Source organism: Perissodus microlepis, chromosome 10 (genome assembly GCF_051167445.1).
Source record: "Perissodus microlepis isolate ML-2025 ecotype Zambia chromosome 10, ASM5116744v1, whole genome shotgun sequence".
In the NCBI taxonomy this organism is placed as follows: Eukaryota; Metazoa; Chordata; class Actinopteri; order Cichliformes; family Cichlidae; genus Perissodus; species Perissodus microlepis.
This window is the reverse complement of record NC_140470.1, coordinates 25,236,199-25,261,883: the sequence shown is the minus strand read 5'-3', so window position 1 is coordinate 25,261,883 and position 25,685 is coordinate 25,236,199. Positions and strand designations below refer to the sequence as shown.

The 25,685-nt window shown below is 39.3% G+C and overlaps 1 protein-coding gene across 3 annotated transcripts in view; it reads right to left on the bottom strand.

The window, feature by feature from the left end:
• The window catches only part of mcama (melanoma cell adhesion molecule a), a 51,167-nt gene that overhangs the window by 18,329 nt on the left and 7,153 nt on the right, over nucleotides 1-25,685 (bottom strand). For all 3 annotated transcript variants that reach the window (XM_084940824.1, XM_084940823.1, XM_084940825.1), the window contains exon 2: nucleotides 769-899. In XM_084940824.1, the coding sequence (XP_084796950.1) occupies nucleotides 769-899 (131 nt within the window). The remainder of the gene's footprint in view (nucleotides 1-768; nucleotides 900-25,685) is intronic.

Here is a 25,685-nt window from a genome sequence, read left to right as displayed (position 1 = left end):
AAGAACATGCCATATTTAAAGTTCTATCACTCTTTTTCAGTCAACTCAGTTTTTCCTACACAGAAAAACAATTTGCCTAATGGGCAATTCCCTGGCTTTTATTTTGAAAGTTTAGCTGTTGCTAAACAGCTATTCCTACTGGCTGGCTCATGTCCCTCTGAGCTAGAAAATCATAACAAGCACTGGCATCCGAAACAAAACGTCCAAAATGGCCAAGTTGGAGTTCATCCTCGCCCCCAACCATCCGTGGCAGATGGTTGCAGCTCCCTGAACCTGGTTCTGCCTGTTTAAAACCAAGTTTTTCCTTCCCACTGTCACCAAGTTCTTGCTCATATGGAATCTGATCAGCGGGTTTTCTTAATTTACCTTAATTTAACTTACCTCAAGTTCCTTGAGCCAACCTTTGCTGTGATTTGGTGGTATAAATAAAACAGAATTGAATAGAACTCACTTAAGAAGCTTGGATTTTTTTTTTTTTTTTTAACTGCACATTTGAACCCTATTTACATAAGAAACCCTGCTCTGTGAACAGATCTGCATGAATCAAAACTAAATCCAAAATGAATGAGAGCCTCAAAGACTTAGGATTGCATGTTACTTCACAAATAGAGCACTTTAAGAAATCTCTGGAAATGACACAAAAGTTTGATGTTGCAACAAAAAAATGGAGCTCAGGGCTCCCTAATGGTGAGGTAATGGCTTGACTTTAAGACTTCATATAACAGCAGTTGATAGTTTCAGATAGTCTGAGCGTCAATTTTCACTCACCACAAACCACTGGATCAAAAATCTGGGCTTGCTGTCACTGTTCGTAGAGGTGTACTGGCAAAGGATCTCAGCCATGTCACCGACGTACACATCCACAGTCTCATTCATAGACAGCTCTACCTTGGCCAACACTGAAAAAGACAGAAATACATGTGCATAAATCAACTTTATGCTTCCTGTAAGCACTACATGGTTATCAAACATTATTCAGGAATCGTGTAAATCCAGAGAGCATTGTCCAGTGAAATTGACTGGATGTATTCATCCTTACCAAACTTTAATTCTTAAAATATGTTTTACTTCTTAAAGCATTGCGCCTGACAGATGATTGACTGTCTTCTCAAGCCAAAATGAAGCTAGGCTGCCCTGTTAGCACAACAAAGAAGAAAAGGCTTCCTGTCCACATGGCATAATTTTAATCTCCCTTCTGCCTGACTGACTGTAACAAAAAAACCCACAAAAACATCTTGGCCAGAAATGTAGTTCCCTAGGCGCCGTTGGGAGAATGCAGGCAAGAAAAAGACTAGCCAGTTTGACACTGTGCTGTTGATTCAGAGAGCCAAGAGCTTTTTCAGCCATGTTGGACTTGGCTGCTGTTCTAGTGGGGCCCACTCACACAGTGATGAAAAAACAGAAGGATGGCACAATAACGTGTATTTTCTCTGCTTAATCTTGTTTGGAGTTACTTTGCAAAATGGCACAAGACACCCCCACCTTCTTACACTGTCAGGCGTCACCATGCGATAACCATTACAGTAACTCGTATATTTTCATTCACAAGTCAAGCAATCACAGGATAGAACAGATAGAACTTGTATGAACAGTTGCACTTGTGTACCCAGACAGCAAATACCAACGTCTCTTGATTCGTAATCTGCCCTACTTCCAGATACTCCTCTGACTTTGTGTACTTCCACAAAATGAATATCAAGTTAAAGATTTGCTGTTTTTACACACTGAATGCGAGGTCAGCCAAATTTAAATCAAGTTAGTTTGTTTTACGATTGTTTACGATTCCCAGAGCAGTTTCAACACATCTTATAAGATTTATTTAGTCCAGGGAATTATTCATAGATATTCCTTTAAGTCTATTAATAATTACTACATACAGATGGGGGAAAACAAATTGCATCGCAATTTTTTTTTTTACCAATGGCTTCTAAAACGAAAATAAAAATAATGAGTCAGAGCTACACCATGGTGCCCTTAAGTATGTTTTCAGCGTTGGTTGAAACCGATCAAGCATGAAAGGAGCATTAAGAGTCCAGTTGCCACCCTGCTGCCCCCATTCTGCCGGCTGCTCCCCATCACCATCTTGTCAAGCCCCCCTTTCTCGGCACCAATCATTTTCGCAACTCATTTTTTCTTTCTGTCCCTCCCCTCCTCTGTGTGGGGCTATGCTCAGCCAACCATTCCTTTAAGACAACGGGCGAACTATTGTTCCCCCACCTGGGTGGACCAAATCCCCCCCTTGCATACATAAATAAAAATCCCACACACCAGTCAGCCAAAAAGTGTTATTTTCATCCAAAGCAAAGGTTAGCAACAGTTCATCATGTACTGAATACATTGTTTACTGTGACAAAGATGACGTGAAACGGCTTTGAGACAAGAAACAGATTACGGGCACTGAAGAGCAAAATATGTCACAGAAGTCAGTGTAAAAAATGTTGCGTCTCTTTGGGGCCATGCTGCTAACTTTTCAGCTAATCCGATTAGCAGTGGGGGGATTTAGCTTCGCAAGCCAACCTGGGACCAGTCTTATCTGTTCCTGTTGTGACTTTATGCAGCATGGACTAAAGGACAAGCACACATGACCCATGATCTATGGAGCCTGACAACCGAAACTGCTGCCTGTGGGTGTGAATGCGCATACATTTGTGGCAGTCTGCTGTCTGTGTCTGGATGATATAGAGCTAATTAATTCAGGAAAAAAAAACACTACTCCAGAATATTTGGATGTGTTGACAGCATGAGGGCTCTGAGTGGACCTTAACTGAGTGGCCTGTCAAGAGGACAATATAGGAGGACTGGAAGAAAGACCAGTTACAACGCAAAATTATAAAATAAAATATTAAATATAATCCATTATTCAGTCAATTTCCCATAATGACAGCAGTAAAGCAAATGAAACCACCATGCTAGAAAACAAGGAACCAGGCGTGGTTGAAACATGAAGCCAAACAAACCAAGTGACTAAAACTGCACTTTCTCAAATGATCATAGTTCAGGCTTGAACTGAAAGAAGAGTTCATCTAAGGAAGCGCTGACTGAGATATTTTGGATTATTTCTGATACCAATGTTTAAAATAACAATTTAGTTTATTCAAATGAATTGAATTTTACTTATTTAGCAACAACAGTCACCTCAAGGTGCCTAAGGTAAAGAGCCTACAATAATACAGAGAAAATTCATATTTCTAATACTAATATTTATTTGTTTAGCAATAAGTTTTCATTATAAAAACTTAATTTTCCTCTTTTGTTTAAATATTACTAAGAATATTGTCTGAACATGTGGCTGTTTTAGTTTTCAAAACCTGTTCTTCAATGTCTTTGCATTCAAGGATCAAAAACAATCACAGTTGTTCTCTGCAGACATGTTGGTGTCCTCCATGAAAACTACCAGAGACTGTAGCAATCTTTGGTGCCGCACCTTTTTGTGACCAATTTTACATCAACCACTCGCCAACCAGTCTGGGAATACACGTCACTGTGTCATGTAAATGCCTTCAATACACGTGTCTATGTAGTGTGTAGATGAAGACAATTAAGATTCTTAATTAACATCTCAAATGATAAAGGCTGCTGTGTGAAGTATGCACAAATTTATTAACTGCCTTGATACAATATTACCCAGACTAGGGATGTTTAGTCCGTTCTGTTGATCCAGTCTGGAATTGAATTTGTTAGAAAGTTTCAGTGGATTGCTCTCAATGTTCAGCTCAGTGATTCCTTCACATTCATTTAAGAAATTGTTTTACTTATTCTCTTATATATCTTGGCATCCAGAAGCTGAATTAGCGTTGAACTGTATACAGATGTTTATGATTCCCACTAAACTGAGCACAGTGAGGTTCAAACACTGATGTCCTCTTTGGGATAAATAGCAATTTTCATTTTGTGCTACAATGATCCCTGACAGTCCTAACGTATTTATACAGACTTGTGACTATTTTTAATAAGATATAGGAAAAGAAAGAGTACTGGAGAGAAAGGGCTGAGGTGGCTGAGATGGTTTGGACATCTGCAGAGGAGGGATAATGGACACAGGACGTTGACTGTCCAGCTGCCAGGCAGGAGGAAAAGAGGAATAACATAGAAAAGATTCACAGATGCAGTGAAGTAGGACATTCAGAGGGCTGGTGTGACAAAGGAGGATGCTAGGGATAAGGTGAGATGAGAGAAGAAGGGGAAGACTGGAAAAGTAAGAGAATCCACAGACGAAACCATTTTGTCTGATGTCTGGGTAAGACTCACATGCTCTCACAATACTAATAAGACAATAATACACATTATAAGGGGATAGTTCCAGGATAGCATCTGTGTACAGTCACTCATTATGCACGTCGGACAATACTCAGACAGTATCCTCACATGCTAACTAAGTAAACTGCCATTACTGCAATCTCCATCCCATTAAGGCTGCAAGCTTAGGCCTTTAGCAGATCTGCAGCTCTGCCGCCGATAAGAGTCCAAATCAACTCTGACATCACAAATCTGTAATCCTGCACATGCCTGGTGACCCGTGAAATAGGACTGAGTGCCTATTAGAACAGGAATTTTACTGAATGAAAATCAAATTGGTTAAGATATATTTTGGAATATTTAGATATAGTTAAATCAGCACATTTAATGTTATTTATTTAAGCTACTTTAGAGAAAATGTATGAGAAGATTAGCCTTTCAAAATTTCAGAGACCTGGAAACGCCTAGAATAAAAGCTGTACGCGGGCACTGAGTGTCCCCTCAGAGAGTGAAGGGTGTAAAAAGCTAGCATGTAAGTGTGGATGACAGGGTGGAGGATTTCTCAATATGCAACCCTGGTTTGGTGCTGAACACCTGCAGGACACTGTGTACCGCCTGACATCAAAGAGCACACACACACACACATAGTGAAAGCATACAGTGAAGAAGAGCGCTCCTTGTCCTCCCAATGTGGCTGTTCTTTCAGAAGCAGCATCTGGCACAAATCTCCCAGCAGCCCCTTTCCCGTTGGTGCAGCAACTGTCACCCATGCTCTATTCTTTCACACAGACAGATAAGGAAGTGCTGCAAATCTCCTCAAAGCCACCTCTTTATGCATGTGTGATCTCTCCTTTCATGCAGTAAAGCATATCGCAGCTTCAGGTCAAGACCTCAAACAGTCCTCCATGATCAATGCCAAGGTGAACTCTCTCAGATTCACGACAGTGCACCCTTTAAACTTGGTTGCAAAGCATTTTTAAACTATGTGACCAATTTGCTTTGCACATCTTTTGCAGTTCTTTGACTGTGAAGGATTCTCAACTTCAAATGTTGCATATTAACTTTAATCTTATATGATAGCACTGCAAAAAAACCCCAAAACATTTACAAGTCCAATGGGATCAGCCTTATGGAGGTTTTGCACTAAATGAAGGTGATTGATTGTTTTCTGTCAGAACAATACTTACCTATACTTCAGATTAGGAAAAGAAAAATGGTTAAAAGATACATTCTCACTAATGATGTGTCTGCACGTCATCAACGTGTTATTGTTTTTGTCATTTGCTTACTAGACTTTTACATCTCCTGACCATGTTCCTTGGTCTATGAGTGAGTTGAAAGTGGCAGGCTGCCCACAGAAACATTACTTATTTGAAATTAAAACTATTTAAATGTCAGCTTTGCTGCACTGGTTTTGAATGTACTTTGGCAAAGCTCCTACACACCAGGTCTCTTTGTCTTTCATTATTTTCTTTATCACTACCTCAGCCAAAAAGGTTGCGAGTCGGTTCAAGTATGTCTGACTGTCCGTCTGTTTGGCTGGCAAATGGGCTTAGCCCAACTAAACATTTTTCAAGTTCATTTAAATCAACATTTGGATCCAGGAATTTTTCGGAAGGATTCTTTAACCCTGAGGTAAAGGGTAAAAACTGTACATGTCACAGTGTATTTTCACAAATATATATCAATTTTCAATAAGAACATCTGAGAGACATTGTTTTAATATTCTCATGATGGTCTTTGCAAACATCCAGATATCCTGCAGGATTTGGGGGCTTAGTTCATGCATGATTATGGGATAAAATTTCAGCCATGGTAGAGGTATGCATGACTGCTCTTGTTTAACTCTTATCCACCTTACCACTCAAACCTCTGCTCAAATACCTGGAGATGGCTTACAGACACATACTGGGAATGTTTCTCATCTTTTCTCAACTGTTTCACCACATCTTCCAATCACCAACAAACACACTGCCATTTTTGGCTTTTGAGGAATTACTAATCATTCCCGCTGGTTAGTAACTTCTTCAGCAGCTGCATACATTTTTAATCATCACACCCGGTGGGTGAAACTTCATTAAAGAAGCAACATGAATGTTTTATTTATGCTTGTATCTGATGTTCAGCACTGAGTGCCGCTTGTTCCTCGGTATCTACTATCCATCAATAGATCCCCTACAGAGCTGCTGGGCTCTGGCACGCAGGCTGCTCCACAGCCACAGGATGGATAATTAAAGGTCAATAGGCTAAACACTGTATCAACATTATGGGGGGTTCCTTTTGCTATGAGAGAGAACCAAAAACATCTGGAAAATAAGCCTATGGTAACTCATTTTGCTAAAAACAAAAACAAAATTTGACATATGTTGCGTAGGGGTGGAAACTACAAAGCCACCAGCTAAAAACATGGAAATACAACAAATATATTACACAGTCATTCCTCTCACCAAACACTGGTTTAATCCAGTGTAACAACTGGATATATGATTTTATAGTTCCTAAATGTTAGTAACAGTAACTGAAGTCAGACTGGGAACAAGAGCAAATGCAGCTCAGCAATCCAGAAATACCCCTGACCACAATGTTGCTACTGCTATTTGGTTTTCTCTTTAAACATAAATATAAATTCAAGAATAAATGGCATGGTTTCCCTCTACTAAATGGATAGGTTGGATAAAATATTAACCACAAGTTCAAAGAAGGTTCTGACCTATAACGACATGTTTAAAAACCCTTTCCATTAATTAATTTAGTTTTCAAAAGCAGGTCATGCGATCCTGCTCTGTGAAAGGTAGGCAAAAATGATTTCTGAGGTAGACAGAATCTGGAAATGACAGCGATTCCTTCTTCATCTCATATTAACGTGTGTGAAAGACGAGACATTAAGGTAAAAGGGGCCAAATATGAGGCTTTGGCTGTTATCCTAACACTATAAATAGGAGACCTTCTTTCCAATCAAACCTCTGACGACAGCACACTGACTTGCTGCTCTACTCCAACAAAGGCCTTCTTATCCCAGCCCCTGTGGTCATCATCACAGTGCTGAATATCCTTGAAAGCTACAAACTAGGTGCCAACTAAATCAGCTTTCCCTCAACCGCACAGCAGAAAGGCCTGGGATGAATTAAAGTCCCCAGGAGCCAAGAGCTCTGCTAACTTTGAATTCAAAAAGTTATTATAGAACAAAAGCAGCAATATAATCTATATTTTTTGGCACTTTTGGCTTCACTTCATCGTTGACAGAGTATTTACAAACAGAAAACATGCAGATGTTGTATGGTATGACATGAAACAAGAGTAACTGGCTTGAATAAAACTCATTATATTTTACATTTCAATCAACAGGACATTAGCAGGATTTCTGCAGTCCTGTTTTCTTTGAGTGTGATGTGTTTGCAGGAAGTTTATTGCTACAAGATTTATATCCCTTCTTCGGGATCTTCCAAGCTGATTATATGTTATTCTTTCAATACCAATGCAATTATGTTATTCCTTCAGAAATCAAACTCACTAGTGTAAACCTACGTTATCGACCACAATCGTGTTTTTTTGCACATTTTGCACACTCAACATGTAGCTGCTGGTTTTAATCTCTCTGAGGATACAGGTCCTATCTCTTATCGTCAAACAGACTAAGGCTTAAAGATGTTCAACATCAATAGATTCTAATCACTAAAGTCTCTCTTTTCTGCTAACCTCAAAATTGGCGACCTTTTTCTTTAAAAGTTAAGTAGATGGTATAAAACAAATCAAATCAACTAACATACACTCTCATTGGAGCACTGTAACCAAGAAAGCCCCCCCCCAAAAAAAAACCCACAAAAAGAGGGATGATTAATTCCAACTACACAATCATGTATGCAAACAGGTCAAATCCATTTAGTGGGATGTTCTCTGATACAGCCACACACTGATTTGTCAGCCGAGTTTTTACAGAAAAAAAAAAATGTACACATTTATCTTTAATGGTGATTACATGCGATGTGACACACAAAGTCGCTCACATAAACACTTATTTCTGTGCTTATGAGCTTCCATGTGTTTGAACTTTTGTGGATTGTTTTGTGCATCTGTGTCTGTTTTTATGTGTGTATTAGTATTCAGGCAGGCCTGTGCTACAACAAAGGCCTAATTGTGCTTTCGCTCTCCTTTTATCCCATCACCCAGACATGAGGGGAGCTGTCGGGCAGGCGTGCCACACCCAATTCACCGGGATCAAAATGCTGAACCCCAGCCCCCCCAAATCCCACGCTGAGAACCCTAATGCTCTCAAAGAGAATATCATAGTGATCACAGGTGCACTGCTGTGTTAATGAGGAGAAAAGGCTACTCCCTGTGCCCAGGCCAGTCGTACCCTCCAACATTCACAAAAGCATAATCCAAAACCAATGCTGTTTTGGTATTATTAAAAAATAATCTTAATTCTCATAGCACACTCCCATCAAGAAAATATCTGTAGCCAACAGTCCAACAACCATGCCCGATTTCACTGGCGACAGGGCAATTTGAGAATTGGCCACAATCTCTTCAGAAAATCTGGTTTCAGTTTTCACAAATCATCATATTTGCCACTGAACTAACCATTTCCGGGAAGACTCAGAGAACCACTAATCAGATATAGATACAAGCCAAATAATTTGACATAAATAAATGGAAAAGGGAGACAACAAACGAACATTTTGTGGAAGAATGGTGTTCAACACCAATTTAAAACACCAATTTTTTGCAAAAAGACTGAAATGAGTGGTCCAACACTTAATTTAACACAGGGTTGATTGTGGGGAGTTTAATACATGTTTTCATTTAAAGTTCTCAGTAAATACAGTTGTAGTCAGAAGCTTACATACACTCATCATGGGTAACTTTTTTTTAAATGGAATGACTTTACATGATACATCTTTAATGCCTAAAAACAAAAATTGGATGCACACATTTGAATCATTTTGGATTTTCTCTAACCCATATGGGGTCAAGTGTATAAATACTAGCTCGAATATATACATACACACTCACTAATACTTGGGTAAATGTTCCTTAGCAAGTTGCACCTTGATACGTTTGGTAGCCATCAAGAGGTTCTAGCATAATTCAAGCTGAATATTTGACCAGTCTTGGCAAAGTCAAATTTAGGTTGATATAGGCTTGGGGTCAGGCTACGTTCACACTGCAGGCGAAAGCGCATCAAATCCGATTTTTTTGACCCTATGCGACCCATATCTGATCATGGTATGACAGTGTGAACAGCACAAATCGGATATTTTCAAATCCGATCTGGGTCACTTTCGTATGTGGTACTGAATCCTGTCACGGTTCTGGGTCATTTTGACCCAGCTTTTTCAGTTTTTTATATTTTGGTATATTTCTATAGTATTGATTATTATTCTAGATTAAGGTCAGTGTCTGTCTGCCTCCTTGTAAATTGTTTCTTGTTTACTGTTTTACTTTGGAGGTTCGTGTCTGGTGTCAGTGTGTTCGGGTTACGTTTCCCCTGTCTCGTCAGCTGTGACTTCTCCCAGGTGTGTTCCCCTCCTGTCTCTCATCCCTTGATTACTGCCGTGTGTATATTAGCCCTGTGTTTCCTTTGTTCTCTGTCGCGTCGTTAATGTCTACTCACCCTCAGTCTATGCTCTGTGTTTCGGTCCCTGTTTATCTGCCTGTTAGTTTATATTTTCCCAGTGTAGTTAGTCCGCTGTTCATCTGCAACCTGCAAATAAAGCTGTTTACTTTGAGTTCAACTTCGCCTCACTGAATCCTGCATTTTGCATCCTTCCTCCTTGCCTGCCGGTACACAGCCATGACAAATCCAATACATATCTGATGTTTTAGAAAGCGACTGCTGTTTGAACGGTCATGTCGCATTAAATCCGTCTTTTACGTCACTGACACAAGACAGACGCCAATTATCAGCGCCGGAGAAGACATTGCGAACGCTTCCTGGCCATCCAGTGTAGATGTCAGTGAAACTGTTGGGAAGACAACGTTGGAGAAACGTGAAGATTTTATTTATACTGCATAATCTGCAGATTCTGACAGAAATCTGCAACTATCCTTTGAAGCACCGCTCCTCTCTAAAACAGCAATAAGGATAATTTTTAGGTTATTTACATAATAATGTAAATAACATTATTATGTAAATAACAAAATAACTTAAAGCAAAAATTGGGAAACGTAAAGTCCGAAGTCTTTATATTAAGGGCCATCAGTCAAACAATACTGTTTGCTCTGGGTCTAAACAGAGCGCGTTGTGTGTGACGTCTTCTTTTGCGTACTTGGGCCACTTTGAGGGTTCACACAGGAGCGCGTTTCCTGTCGCATTTTATTTGTAGTGTGAACAAGCAGACAAAAAAAATCGGATTTGATCAAAAAAAATTGGAATTGAGCATTAAGACCTGCAGTGTGAACGTAGCCTTAATGTCATCTCTGATGTGTATTTGGGATAATTATCCTCTTTCAAAACCCAACTATATCTAGTTTTCTTAAAGCTGTTGATTTGAATTTGGAGGTAGTCCTCATTCCATTCACGTTGCGCAATGTACCAGTACCACTGACAGTAAAACAATCCCACAGCATGATGCTACCACCACCATGGCTGAGCTGGTACAGCGTTCTTAGGTTTAAAACATCACCTTTATCGTATCGTAGTGAAATATCAATCTTATATATTTAATCTCTGTAATATTCAGGATACTTATAATTGAGCTATTTGTATATACATTAGAGCTATTTCTTTCTTATATTTTGTAACTTTGTAATATATTGTATTATTGAATTTAGTTCACATTGTTACTGCTCTTATTGTCTTGGAGCAACTGCGGCCACATAATTTCCTTAGGGATTAATAAAGTATTCTGATTCTGAAGATCCTCAACACCACTGGTTGAAACGTAGCTCAAACCATGACAGAGCCTCTACCGTGTTTTACAGACGGTTGCTTGCCCTCATGTTTACACCTCTCTCCTGTCCTCCTCCCTATATATTGAAGACGATTTCAACCAAAAATTTCAACTGAAATTCAATTTGTCATGAGCACGAGTAAACCTAAATGTTAAATGGACATACTTAACATTTTAAACCTATTATCTGAATATACATATCACATGTTAAGTAAATACAAAAATCTAGCTGGTTCAAGTAGTTTCTTATCCACATTTCTCTCTTTTTTTCCCTTTAAATTGTAACTAACAGACTTTTAAAATAATCAGATTTCTAACAGTAACTGCCATTTTGCTTTTACACAATGGCCAATAATACAAAGAACAAGAGATGGCTTGCAGAAGCATTGTTTTCTAACATCATTTCAATCCTTACTCACTCAAGGACAGAGCTGAGGTTGTCTGATTGTCAGCGAGATTATGCAAAAACAACCAAACCTCATGGAACCAGCAAATTTTGGGGCCGATCTGGTTCTCTTGCTTTACAAATTTTCAAACAGGACATTAGCTGTGGCTCAGGACTCCCCAAGCACACATCTAGGCCATATATGTTTCACAGAGATCAGTCACGCCTGCTTTTCACATTTGAAGCAACATTTGAGCAAACATGCATTCAGTTCAGAAGAAGAGAAAAGGGGAAGATGAGAATACAATGATAAGAGGGTCTGAGTATATCTGTCTGGTTGTACCAGAATGTTATCAACCACATCTTCCAACCGCTCTTTGTGATCACACACTCACACAAAGTGAAGAACTGTGGCAGGGATCACACCAGATTTGGAGGAAACCCAAAAAAGGGAAGAAAAAAACAAACAAACTTGGATGTCAATTTTTTTGTTATCCAGGTTTACTGACTGATCTCTAGGCCTGTGTGAGACCTTAAGCATACAATTACATCTAAATCTTAAATCTGACTAACTTTATAAATCCTTTTAATTGCACTTTGTAACAAAATGAAACATGTCATCTGTTAATTAATCCAAGTAAATCCAAAAAGACTTTGGAACTGGTTGCCAAAACTTTTTTTTTTTTTTTTTTTTTTTTACAATGGAAACTGAAAATCTGTTAGCAGTAACAACCATTATGCTGTTATGCTATTATGTCACAGTCAATAATATAAAAGAATAAGAGATGACTTGCAGAAACAGTGCTTGCTCAAGTAAATCTGGTTATTCCTCTTCCAAGGAGAGAGCTGCGGTTGTCTGCTTGTCAGCAAGATTACACAAAACTCCCAAGCTGAATTTCATGAAAATTTGTGGACGGAAAAGTGATAAAGAGAGAACATTTAGGTGCAGATACATTGGCTGTGGCTCAGCCAAGCACCCATTTAGGCCAACTATGTGTTGCTGAGATCAATCATGCTTGTTTTTTATATCTGAAGCCAGGTTTGAACAAACACACATTCAGTTCTGCAGTGAGAAAAGATAAAGATGAGAAAGAAGTTATAAGAGGATCTGAATACATGCATCTAAACTCCTGCACTGGAATCTTATCAACCAGCTCCAACTCTTCAGCAGCTAGACTGAAGTAGCGATCACATCAGCTCCAAAAGAAGCCCAAAATAAATATAATTCGTTTATTTTTTGAATGTTAGTGTTTTGTCTAGTTAATCAGTAGATCATTTGTTTGTTGCGCTTTGCAGGTCTTCTGTGGCTGGGTGAACTTGCATTACTTGTTCATAACACTCAGAGACGGGGGAGGGAAACTTGTGGTGGAGGGCAGAGCAAGAAGCAAACGAAGAACATGTGGGTTTTACTGCTACTAGATAACTGCAAGCATTCAGAAATGCTGCACAAGCAATTACAATGCTTCTTTCTTTTCTATAGCTAAAAATATGTTTATGCTTCACAACTTCTAAATAATTGGTGGCGATGAATCACAAATCCCAAGACAGCAACATCTCCCATAAATTAACCGGTTTTAGAATGTCTTACAATCCCCAGGGTATCCTAAGACACTTTATTTCAGTGATTGAAAACATCTTCACCTTCACCTTCCAGCAGACTTACTGACAAATTTCCGAGACCTAAAAGTCATCTATTTTCACAACAAACCTGCCCTGTATTTCACATCAAAACACAGACCTTGCCTCCGGGAAGTAATAAACACTTTCTCCTTTTTCTCTAACAGGAGTCAGATGTGTGCAGTCGGTCAGACACAATGTCAAACACAATGATATATCTGTGTTCAAAACTCATAACCAGCCGCATTGTTTGATATGAAAGTAGTGAGCAGCTCAGCGCCTACTTTATCTTGATCTCCAGACTGGGAGACTCCAGTTCTCAGAGCTCAGCAGACAATATCCACCACTTGTTTTATTCAGTGGGCTGCAGCATGCCAAAACCTTGAGCCAGGGCCATGGTTATGACTGGATTCCCAGTCGTCGGGTGGCAGTGTGTCCTGCTGGGTTGGGGAGGATGGGGGCGGCGGGGTTCACGTTGACACAAGCAGCTGTGAATAATAGGAAAGTCGCCCACATTCCCATGCTGCAGGGGACGGGGCAGTTGGGGGGGGGGGGGGCAGCAACACCTGTGGGCAGCCCATTTGTCAAGTGATTTGTGGGGCAGAGTGTAGAGGCAGTGAGAACAGAGGACGGAGGGCAAATAGGGGTGTGTGTATGTGTGTGTGTGTGTGAATGGAGGATGGGGGGGTAACTTTGTAGAGTATTATTACAGGACCACACACAATGTCATGCCTGTTGATTTCCGCTGTTACACACACCTGTGCAACTTAAAAAAGGCTTCACTCCCTCAAACTACAATTGGAGTGGAAAACAGCAGAATCCAGCTGAACTGGCCTGAAAGCAATGAAACTGTATGCCTGCAAGCTTATCGATTTGTTTTATCAACTAGGGCATGTTTTTCTCACACCTGCAGACTACAAACCACTGATGTCATAGCACCAGAAATTTTCCACACCTGAGCCACATGCGTGTCTTCGTCCTCTGTTTCAATTCTGGGCTCAGACTAAAAAGATAATAAAATAGCTGCACTGATCCTGAAGATCCTGAACCATGGCAGTGGCATCAATAAAATGCTGTGATCTTATTGCACTTTGTCCTACTCCTGTCCAATATTGAGCTGGTTCTACATTTTTACTCAGGTACCACCTAAGCTTAAAAGTCCCCAAAGAAAGATGACTCTGGCACAGTTTATCCATTCAGAGACAAACAGAAAGCTAGTCAGGGCACTATCTACTCTATTCTTACAGCTGGACTTAACACAGTGTAAATATAATGTAAAGCATTCAGCCTGGCTCTAAGGTTCCCAGAGATTTACTCTCAAACTAATTTCAACCATTTAGCGAACAGAAAGAAAATTATGACTATTACAAAGTCCAGCTCATCAATAGTAATAAAGTCAGCATGTTGTATTTTATTATCAATGCATTATTTCTTGTCTATGGTATATATTTTGGTTTACTTTAACCGCTCTCATCATAAGTGCTTCCGAAAGCAGCAGCAGTTTGCAACTTTCAGTGGAAAAAGGATCTGATAAATGCGACCAACACAGTGGAGAACTCAAAAATAACATGATGTGACCACCAGGGATTTATATGGTTTCATTGTTAGAGTGCTTTTAATTAATAAACTAAAAGACTGAACATCCATTATTTAATAAGTGTGGAAATAAATAGTGGCTCACAATAGCAGAATAATCCACTCTCACAAGTGCCTGTAAGACAAAAGTTAGATAACCCAATTTTATGCTGAAACATGTATAAATTAAGTTCCACAGATGAGCACACCGGGAAAATCCTCTGCTCAGAACACTGCTCTTTGATTAGGCCGTTGATCTTTTAACAGCGTCCAATATCAGGGCTGAGGGCGTGGGGGAGGATTTGATATTTAAGCATCTCTTTATCCTCTTCCTTTTGAAATGTCAAGTTCAAAGATCCAGACCAGCAGCCTTGATCTGTGAGCTAAGACGACCCAGAGAACTACCCAGCGACTCCTAACCATCATCACACGACGGCTTCACGGCAAGTAGCAAAACAGTACACATGGAGTGTTATTAACTCTGATTACATTAAAACCAGTAAATAAGCTTTTGATGTTTGCGCCTCGTGCTCAGTCAGTCCGTCTAAATCAAACCAAAGCTGTGTTTTCTTTGTAAGGAAATGCTCACTGGATGTCTGAGCCTACTCTAATCAAATAGAACTGATTCAATTAGGAAACTTTCCCAGGCAGACTCTCATAATCCCACAGTGTATCTTCAGTTAGTGGAATTTTTAAAGACAAACAAAAAGAAGATTTTGATGTCTGTAATAAAAAGAAGTGATATGCTGACCTTTAGTTTTAAGCAGGGTGCCAGTGCTAGTTAATGAATTACTGCCAGTTCATCCAAAGCCAAACCAAGCATGATGCACTACTGAACCTGATTTCATGGCTCACGAGAGAAAAAACACAGAAAGGCAGCCCCCCTATAACTAGATAAAATTTAGACCTGCCTTGCATTTAATTTTTTTGCATCTTGCAACCGATGGCAAACAGCTGCTGTTAACTTCTGAGCGACCACTTTTAATCTCAAGTCGACTGTCTCGTGAGGGCACCCTGCCTCCAAAACAATCACGTTCCGACTTGGGCTGACCGCAATCTCTCCCAGACAGACTGGCGAAGGTTTGTAAATAGCTGCTGTCCAATTTATAGACACAGACAGATTGTCAACATGTTGCAATCAATCTGAGTTAGTCTGCATCAATGAACGGAACTCAAACATGACATTTCTCAGATCAGCTGGATGCCAACTGGTTGAACCATGATTTCTGTCACATTGCTTTGTCATTCATTTCTGCAAGTTGTTGGCATGAACTTAAATCTGAACTCAAGAAGAAGCCAATGTTATTTGCACCAGTGTTCACAGTTAATCACTGCATTAAAACAAACTCTTTGTCATGGTTGGCTGTGTGGCAGGCAGGAATTGGACCCAAAATGCAGGACTCACGGAGGCAAAACGTGAACTTGAAAGCAGTTTTAATGCTGACCAAAGGAAAACCAAACAGAAAACCTAAACTGGAAAGCTAGAACTAAAATACACAAGAAAACATCAGGAGAGACACAGCACGAGAGAGAACTGACGTTAACAACGCGACGCAGAACACTAGAGGACACACATTATAAATACCCGGGCAGGAACATGAGGGAACGAGGAACAGGTGGGAACACAGCCGGGAGAAATTAGACTAAACGAGACAGAGGAAGCGAAACTAGAAACACTGACATAAGATATGAACCTTCAAAATAAAACAGAAAATCCACAGACTGAACACAGAAAACTCTGACCAAGAACAGGAGGAACACAGTACAGGGGTCAGAGTGACATCAGGGGCAAAGGAATACACAAGCTAAGAAATATAGAACAGAAACCAAAACACCAAGAACCAAAAGGAAAACACCATTCAGTCACAAACTGACTCCATCTTATTGTTGTTTCATCGGTCTTGAAGCACCAAAGTTGCCTTTGTTTGTGCCAGTATAACATTTTTCACTTACATCACCCTCATAGTTCTTTCAAGTTTAGCATTTACATGTCTCTGAACATTTATAAGCAATTCAAGGTGCTTTAAAAACGTGCAAAAACTATAGAATTTGTCTTCCATTTCCAGAGTTTTTGCAGAGAGTTACTGAGTGCATACAAGACCCTTCTTGAACTTGACAGATTATATTTTATTTATCATACATTTCTATCAGTGTAATAGTGACTGCTTTGTTATCAAGACCTATCTTTGAAGCTCAGCTCTCACCATGTAAAGCATTTAAAAAATGATTCAGCTCAGTTAAGACACGTACAGGTGAGATCAGAAAGACAAGGTGATCAAACGATTAGAGCAAATGCTTCTGGCAGACTGAGTCCATAATTTGTTCATATATGAAAAAGATAAGGGGATTAACATTAGAACACCAAGGTAATATAGCACTGAAAATGTTGAATCGGAGATGAATAAAGTTGCAAAATTAAAGATTCGGTTCATTCAGTGAAGTTTAAAAAGTTTGAAAGTAGGTTAAAGTCAATTCAGTTTCAAAGTATTCAACACCTCAGAGTTTTTTAAGGTAAAGGTACATCTATCGCTATGAACACGTCAGCACTGTGTAAAGCATGACTGCTTCTTATTAAAGGGGCGAACCACTGATTTAACACAAGAGAATCTGTTCACTAGCCATGGAGAGAATTACCAAACCTGCAGAAATGGTTATACACCATCTCTGGCTCTGAAGTAGCTGAAAAGACCCAGATAATGTCATCTCAGCTTGGGCTTGGAGGACTCAGTTTTTTAAGAAACTCTACAATTTAAACTGAGGCATTGGAAGAACCAGTCAGAAAGAATTCATGGGAAGTGTGGGAAATATTTTCAGAGTTTGATCCATGCAAAGAAACTAATGCTCTCTGCTGCTTCAAAGTTAACATTACATTTTTGTTACCAGCCTATCACAAGTGCTCTAACTTTATAGCAGGATTGTCCTGAGTGCAAATTTTTGGGCATTTTCTGGTGCTAGTCAAACAGAAAATATTCAAAGTGTAAATAGTGGCTTTAAAAATAACTCATTTCGCACAGAAAGACCTTTAAAAGCAACAGAATGTCTTGTATTTTTTTCGTGCACAGTGCACAGCCTCCCTGAGGGCCGAGAGTAGTGCCTCACTCTACAAAACAAAAGTCTTGTGGGAGATAAAGACTCTCCACCACTAAACAAAACTGTCAATACATTTCTCACTAGGTACTTTTTAAAAAAGAATCTCGAACAATTATAAAGACACACAATCTTGTAATAAATGTGTTAAGTTAGTAAAAATTAACTAACTAATGAACTAATGAACACTACTGCTGTTATTAGAAAGGACTATTGTATTGTATTGGTCTACTATCCCGCATTAAAATAACCCCAACTCTGAAACTGAAAACAAAATAAGGTCTAAACTGATCCTCATCACATGAATAATTGAATATATTAGTTAAAAAAATACTGATTTTTTTTTCTTATTGTCACCAAAAGAAGTCAACAAATGAAACCGAACAATTTTACAGCTTATTCCAATCTTCCAAAGAGTTCAACTGCTGTCTGAAGCCATTAAAAGAAGTGCATCAGTAAAGCAAATGATTAAGATTCACTGCACTGAAGCGAAACACACATTAGATCACTAAAAATTTTCAAATTCAGAAATTCTCAAAGCAAGAATTAGTGTTGGAAAACTGCTGACTATAGCCTCTGTGTCAAAATGACCTTACAACACATCATGAGATCTTGCGCAGACTGCTAGCAGAAGGGGAAATGGAGATGATGGATGATAATCAGATAACATCTTTGTCACTGGGTAATAGGCCCAGCATGGTCGTGACCAAGTTGTAAAGAACCACCAGTCTTGCAGATAATCTCAATAAGGGATGACACAATAAACTGGCTGTCTGATTTCTGGTTAAAATACCATTAAATCAACCATCATGTACATTTGTCTTGGAACTCTCTAAAGCATTGCTTACTCCTCCATAACAATTGGCTCTGTGTGCTGTACCCTTTAGCAAGCAGCAGTGTTTTTTTCAGGCCTGTCGATATCAGTGTTCCTGGTCTCTGCTGGGCAGCAGATGCCAAGCTGGCTGGAGGTGGCGGAAGCCCATGGTGTTCTGACTCCTCCGGCCCTGCAGGGGGCTTTGCCTAGTCAGAGACTTCTTCAGCAGGTTTTCTGCTTGTTAGCCATACTTGGATACTGTCTGGCATGGTTACCAAAAATCTAGTCGCCATTACCAAGCTTTTTTTTTTCCCTCCTTGTGTCTGTAACTATGCGACAGCGTATATGGAAAAGGAGCTTAAACTGAATCAAGCAGCTAATGACTGTGTAACACTTCAGGAGCCATAATTTATTAAATGGGAGCCTGCATGGGGTCTGTTATATCAATTTGACTGCATATTAGATTAGTATGACATGTTGCAACTTAAACACCTCCAACGGGGTCTTAAAGCTGGACATTTTTTGTGGGGTAATGTGGTGTATGTACTTCCAGGAAGACTGAGCAGAGGAGAAAAAGGTGGGTCTGTTACTTTACCTTACCTATCTTTCATATAAATGCAACAAAATAAAATATAAGTGCACTGAATTAATTAAGAGACTGCATGTTCACTAAGTATAACTGCATAAAAACCTGTTTATTGCATCCATTTTGAGTCACATATTAAGTTCACAGTCACTTTAACAACAGGTCAAGGACAGCAATGACTTCCAGGCTTGTCTGCCTCCATCAGGGCATCTCCATCAGATGCCCAAACCACCCTGAATGACTCCTCTCAAAATGGAGAAACTGTAGTTTGACAGTAAATTCTGCTCCTGCCACCCACTAATGTTAGAGGAACTACAGGGAGACTTTGGCTAAGATGAGAGTCATGTTTTTGTTTTGCCTCGAGGGAAAATGGGCAGTTTTGCTGCTGCTCCATCTCCTCTCAAAGCTGAGAAGTGCATTTACAGAGACAAAACCACTTACCACACACAAAGATTGTTACAGTTTTCTCCGAAGTTTACCGGTTTGTAAAAGCCTGAGAGCCAGAAGTCACCTAGGGACCTCACTTTGTCAACTGCATCGTGTCACTGTTACCTATGTCATGGTTTTTCTGTTATCTGTGGTTTCTATTGTAATCATTAATCTATCTTGCAGTGTGTTTTCAAATGTCCGTTCCTTTTCTCAATGTGTTCTGCGTTCTCTGTGTCTTATTGTCTTGGCTTTATGAGTTTATTCTTTGTACTGCTTCCAGTTGTCTCCCGTTTTATTTTGAAAGTTAGTTCCTCCTGTGACTTTGTGCTTTTACCTCCCTCCCTTGTTCCTTTTCTGACCTTGTTACTGTCATGATTGAATTCACTTGTGCCTTATTACCCATTTTTCTGGTTTGTGTATTTAATCTTTATTTTCTACCTATGTCAGATCACCATATGGTCTCCCCTTTGTTCCCGTATTGCTGTCTCCCCAGTGGGCTCTGGTGAATTTGCTCCATTCTTCATATTTTTGACCTTCTTAGTACTTCAGGGTTTCCTGCCATCACATTACAGCATGTTTTCTTTTTTTTCAGTATTAATTAAAGTACCTTTCTGCAATACCTGTCAGTCTGCCTTCATCTTTTACTTTTTCACTGCTTTATGAAACATCAAATATGGCATCTTTACATAATGTTAAATGAATGTATCTTAAAATGAAAACTGTTTTTTCAATATCAAGATCAAAATTGTTTTTCCCCCCAAGACATTTTGCCAAAGGCCAAAGGAAAAGGAATCTCTAAATCATTATCAGCCATCGCATAATTTACAGAAAACCCTCTGGGTGGTTACCATTTGTCTGTGACAAACATTCACTTTAATATGTTTGGAGCAAATTAATGACTGCTATGAAGCAAGATAATCCAGTGCAGTAAGCATGATGTCTTCATTTGGTATTGATTCAAGTTCTTTATTAAATTGAGTCCTTTCCAGGGACAAAATAAATCACTAACATGATTTTCATTTGTACGAAGAGAAAAGTCTGTTTGTCATAATACATTTTGGAAAACAAGTAAAACCTTTAAAAAAAAAAATAAATACACCACAAGAAATACTAGCAAAAACTGTGTCAAAACTGCATCTTTGGTTGAACAGGACGGTGCCTGCCAACAGCTAACCACAGGTTTTATCTTTATTGTCCTGAACTAAAGCTATTTCAGAGTCTTCAGTCCAGTTTTCACATTGCAAGGGACAGTGTACACCTGGAGTCTTGACATGCCTTTACACTTAAATTGCACTTGTAGAAGAAGACCCCCTGAAGGCAGATTCCAAACGCTGAACTTGAGCTGCAAAGGTAGATCACATTACAGCTCTCATCAGACAGGTCTTTAAAAGCCATTCCCTGTGTCTGGCAGCGACCAAATCGCCCCTAAAGTCAACTCTGCATCATGTCTCTTTAATAAATCCTGTCTGTGATTTAGTTATCACCCTTCAGCATCTGATTCTTATCTGTGAATACAGCCAGTTGTCACAGCCCACAGCAAGATCAGGAAGATGTTCCAACAAAAGCCTAAATACTCTTGTTATATCTACACATCTCATCCGAATAAACTCATATTAATCCATCTTCATATTGTGGGAAGGCATTCTTTTCAGTTCGAATACATATTTTTAGATCCTTTCCAAATCGAATTCAGCTCATCTCACTCACTGCAAGGCATCTGTCTACAAATCCTCCCACACATTTGCCCCATGACTTCTGGTGGCTGTACACATAGTGTGCACACACAGATTGTAAAAAGATACAAGAATCTCATTTCCAGTAATACAAATGAGTCATTTCTGGAAAATCATTAAAGGAAAGATAAAGAGTCTTTTGTTTAGCCAACATTTAACATTTGCAAGTCCGTTTTTTTTGCCATTTAAAATGCAAAAGTTTTTCATTCTTGAAAAAACAACCTCTTTAGTACCAAAATCAGATATATTTTCTCAAGGCTTAAGAAATACAAACTATTAGTTTGGTGAGGCAATCGACCTTTTAAAGAAAATTTTAAATGCAAAAATAAAAAAACACCAAGTATTAATCTGAAGAACTGGTAGTGAAAGCGAATAAATATTTTGGCCCTGATGTTAAAATGATGTAGAGAAACATTTTAGACAAATTCCTCTGTCCGATCAACAGTAGTTGTTGGTTTTCCTTAATTGCTTAATTTTCTGCCTCTCTTGCGCTTCCTGAGGGACACTTAAACAAAGAGATCAGCCCTCTGGGGAATCAATCACACAAATGCAACAAATGCCCCGCAACCACTCACTGAACAACCAAAAAAGACCAAAATAATTAGCCTGCACTACAAGTCAGCTAAAGGGGAGAGACCCACTCAAAGCATGAAATGTGAGTTAAATCAGACACTTTACCTCTGCACTGATGGTTGAGCCTTAGGGGCCAGAATAACATTAAAAGACATGACTGACACAGGACTCTCTAATGTTGTTCATCCCCTATGCATGGAATCATGTGCAGACATGCCTCCACTCCTTCAGACAAACTTTATTTTGCAAAGCATATAATGTTGGGGGTGTTTTATTATGTTAGCTTACACTAATGTGCAAATTTCACGCTAACAATTCAAGAAGAAACCCTGAAATTTTGACAAGTTACAAAAGGCGGTCAAAACCAGCCCCTAAGAAACAGCAACACTGCCAGATGCATGCTATATCCATGGCATGGCACAGCCCATTAGATTGAAGCGAAAACCATGAAAGACTGTCTGGTTAGCCCTGGGGTCCTCATGAATATTCATCTGCACATGCACACACTGAACACAGAGATTTCTTTTCACCATCAAAGTCAGTCTGGATTCAGACTGGTTTCATTTTAATTTAGCAGATGTGAATGCAGGTTTATGTGGCAGGCAACTGACTGGCACAGTGCCAGACATAATGAGCCTCATCATTTTATCTGGAGGGAGATGAATAAGGAAAGAGAGTACAGCTAATAATGTAATGGTAAATGCATTTGGCAGGTTATTTTTTTCATCATGTTTCCTTCCTGATGGTTATGAAACTGTCAAAATCTATGACAAGTCTTTGTTTCCTACAGACAGCAATAATGATATCAGATATGATATTAGAGGAAAAAACAGCCAACAGGACAACCTGCCCTGACATGGCAAGATGTCCCGTTGGCTAAAAGTCATGACATACAAAAAAGCAAATACATAAAAAAAGTAAAGCAGAGGACGGACAAGTAAAGTTAATCAAATTGAAGACAATTTGTTTCTTAGCCGTGAAGCAACAAGGGAGAATGACTGTCTTATTGATTTGTTTCTGAAAAAAGAGTGAAGCAGGAAAACCTCCGTTGACCCCATGACCCGTCCCTACCCTCGCTTTACTAACCCATGAACACCCTGAAGCAGTCAAACTGTCACTTTATTTTTGGTATCTGACACAATAATCAGTAACCCATAAGCCTTTGTCCTCTTTGTGTCTTACAGCAGGTATTGTCAGTAACATGTATTTACTATTTTGTTACTTTCCTCATATATAGTGCCGATATCACTTTGCAACTTAATCCTGGTTATGGGCTAAATGGTACTCTAAATATATTTCCCCACAGACACATCGACTGCATTGACAGTTTGACATAAAGTCAAAGAACAAAAGAAATCAGAGGACATGGCATTCACTAGGACAATGGCATGGTCTGAGGGGAAGCCTTGAGCAAATACTTAAGAAGCTTAATGACATCTGCATTGTTCGAAGAAGAATCATATCTCATATCCATTACAAAAAAAACAGAAAAACCAATGACATAGTGCTGTGGTCACATTTCACAAACACCTGAACCCCGCAGGATGGCAAGGGGAATCTCTGCTTCCCACTTTCCAGGAGTAATAATTTATGGACCCTTTTGTAACAAATCGTAAGCAACAATGTTCGTAATTAATGGGTAAATTCTGGCCCAGAGATGTGGCACTCTATCCTTTTTTTAGTGCCTGCTGCTTGAGGTACTATTATAAAATAATTTAGTACTAACCTAATGGTGCTAACAGTAGAACAGTAGAAAAATAAATATATATAAATATTGCTTCAGTTTCTGCACAATCCAACTTCATTTGGACATGATGGTAAGCTTTAAAGTTGCTGGCTGCAGAAAGACAAAAATCTTAATACCAACATCCAAAATTAAGCATCTTAATTTCTCAACTCTAGGAAATATAAAATATACTAGCTTGCATCAGATTCTACTGCCACGAATTAATGCCAAAGTATAATTTCTTTAAATATCCGACATAAGATTTTACTGATTAACTCAGATAAGAGTAAACTGAAAATTAAACTAAGCTCTATAACCAACATATGCAGCACAGTATGGAATAAATTCTATCCCTTTGTGTGTGCTCCTGTTGATTTCAACAACAGCAAAGCAAATAATCCCAGGCTCTGGCAAATATAAAAAAAACAAAGCAAAGAAGAGGGCATGAGAGAGGTGTGCAGAGCACAGGGTGTGGGGGGGAGATGGCTCAGAAAAAGGCGGGAAGGAGGCAAAGACCATTGTGGTGTAAAATTTCTCTGTAACACAAGCCCCTGCTTGTTGCCCCACGGCAGATTGTGCCTTGTCCGATGTACTGGCGTCAGGTGTGTGCAGCTGCTCTTTAAGCTCTGTTTGTGGACCAAAAAGGGAGAGAAGAGGGAAAATGAGAAATGAAAGACTTCTCAATGAAGGCAATACTGGAGGGTTTTTTTGTCTCTCGCCCTGGCACTCAAGGGACTGCTGCCAGGACTTGGACTGTGGCCCAAGACAGTGCCATGTGTCCCACAGATGGGCCTTCTAAATATGAAGGGACATAATGTACAGATGGCCAATTTTGCCTGGGCACAGCTCAAAGACAAATGGCCAAATCTGCTGAAGACTGAAATACTACAAATTTGTCTTATTTTAAGACAAAGAACCCAGTAGTTGTTATGGTACTCCCTGTAGTGCTTTTTCAATAATACTTAGATATTTTACTTATGAAAAAGATACATTTTAAACTTTTAGTTGTTATTTTATAATTGCAACTAATTCTACTAACAGTATGCAGTATCTATGATTATCAAATCCTGAGGATTCTACATAACATACATAATTATAGAAGACACGGGAGGAGAGTCACAAATAATCACACATTTCTTGGTGAATGGAAATTTTAAGCAAATATTTAGGCTACTGTCAACATTTCAAGCTGCATGTTGTTTCTTTATCATCATTTTCCACTGCAGAAATTCTCAGGCAGTTTAAGACTCCTTTGTGCTCATTCAAACCAAAGAAATTTTCCCCCTGTAGGATGCCTTTCAGCACCGTTTTCAAGGGATAAAAGAAGCAGCTTTTCAGGGCAAGGTGCTTCTGAATGTCTCTGAAAGACTTCTTGCTGGGACTTGACCCTGACTGATTAAACTTGTGACTAGTGTTGTTCTTAATACCATATTTGCAGGGCCCCAGAGAGCCACGAGCAGAAATGTGAACATGTCAAGGTATGGCAAGTTTGTTACTGTGATGTTGTCTCACATTGCCACGGTACACAAATGTTAAAGAAATGGTCTCTGCTATAATTTTTGCTACATTTACAAGTCAGATGCCTACTAAGAGACAAATTTACGAGCAGTAGAAAATGTCGGTATTCTTTTCAGTTCCCCACTGCTGAACAGAAAAGAAGAGAGAGAATGGTGCTTTAAAAAAAAGTCCCCAAAGAGCTATTAAAAATTGCTAAGTTGGCAACAGTGAGGTGAAATGAACATGATAACCAATGCTGTGAGTGATAGGGATGTCACGCACACAAGCTGAGATGGTAAATACTCCTGGATGAATATCCAAATATGCCGGCAGCATCCCACAAGAAGGAAGACTACTCCTCCCAAATATCACCAACAACAAAGCACAGTTTGCCAAAGTTAAAAAAACACCTAGCAAAGCATAAACCACATCATTGCCCTGTGTTATTATTTTTACTCTTGCAATGCAGTCCAAGCCGCTGCACAATTATAATGCTACTTTGTGAGTTCTGTGGGTGCTACGCTGCAGTGGACA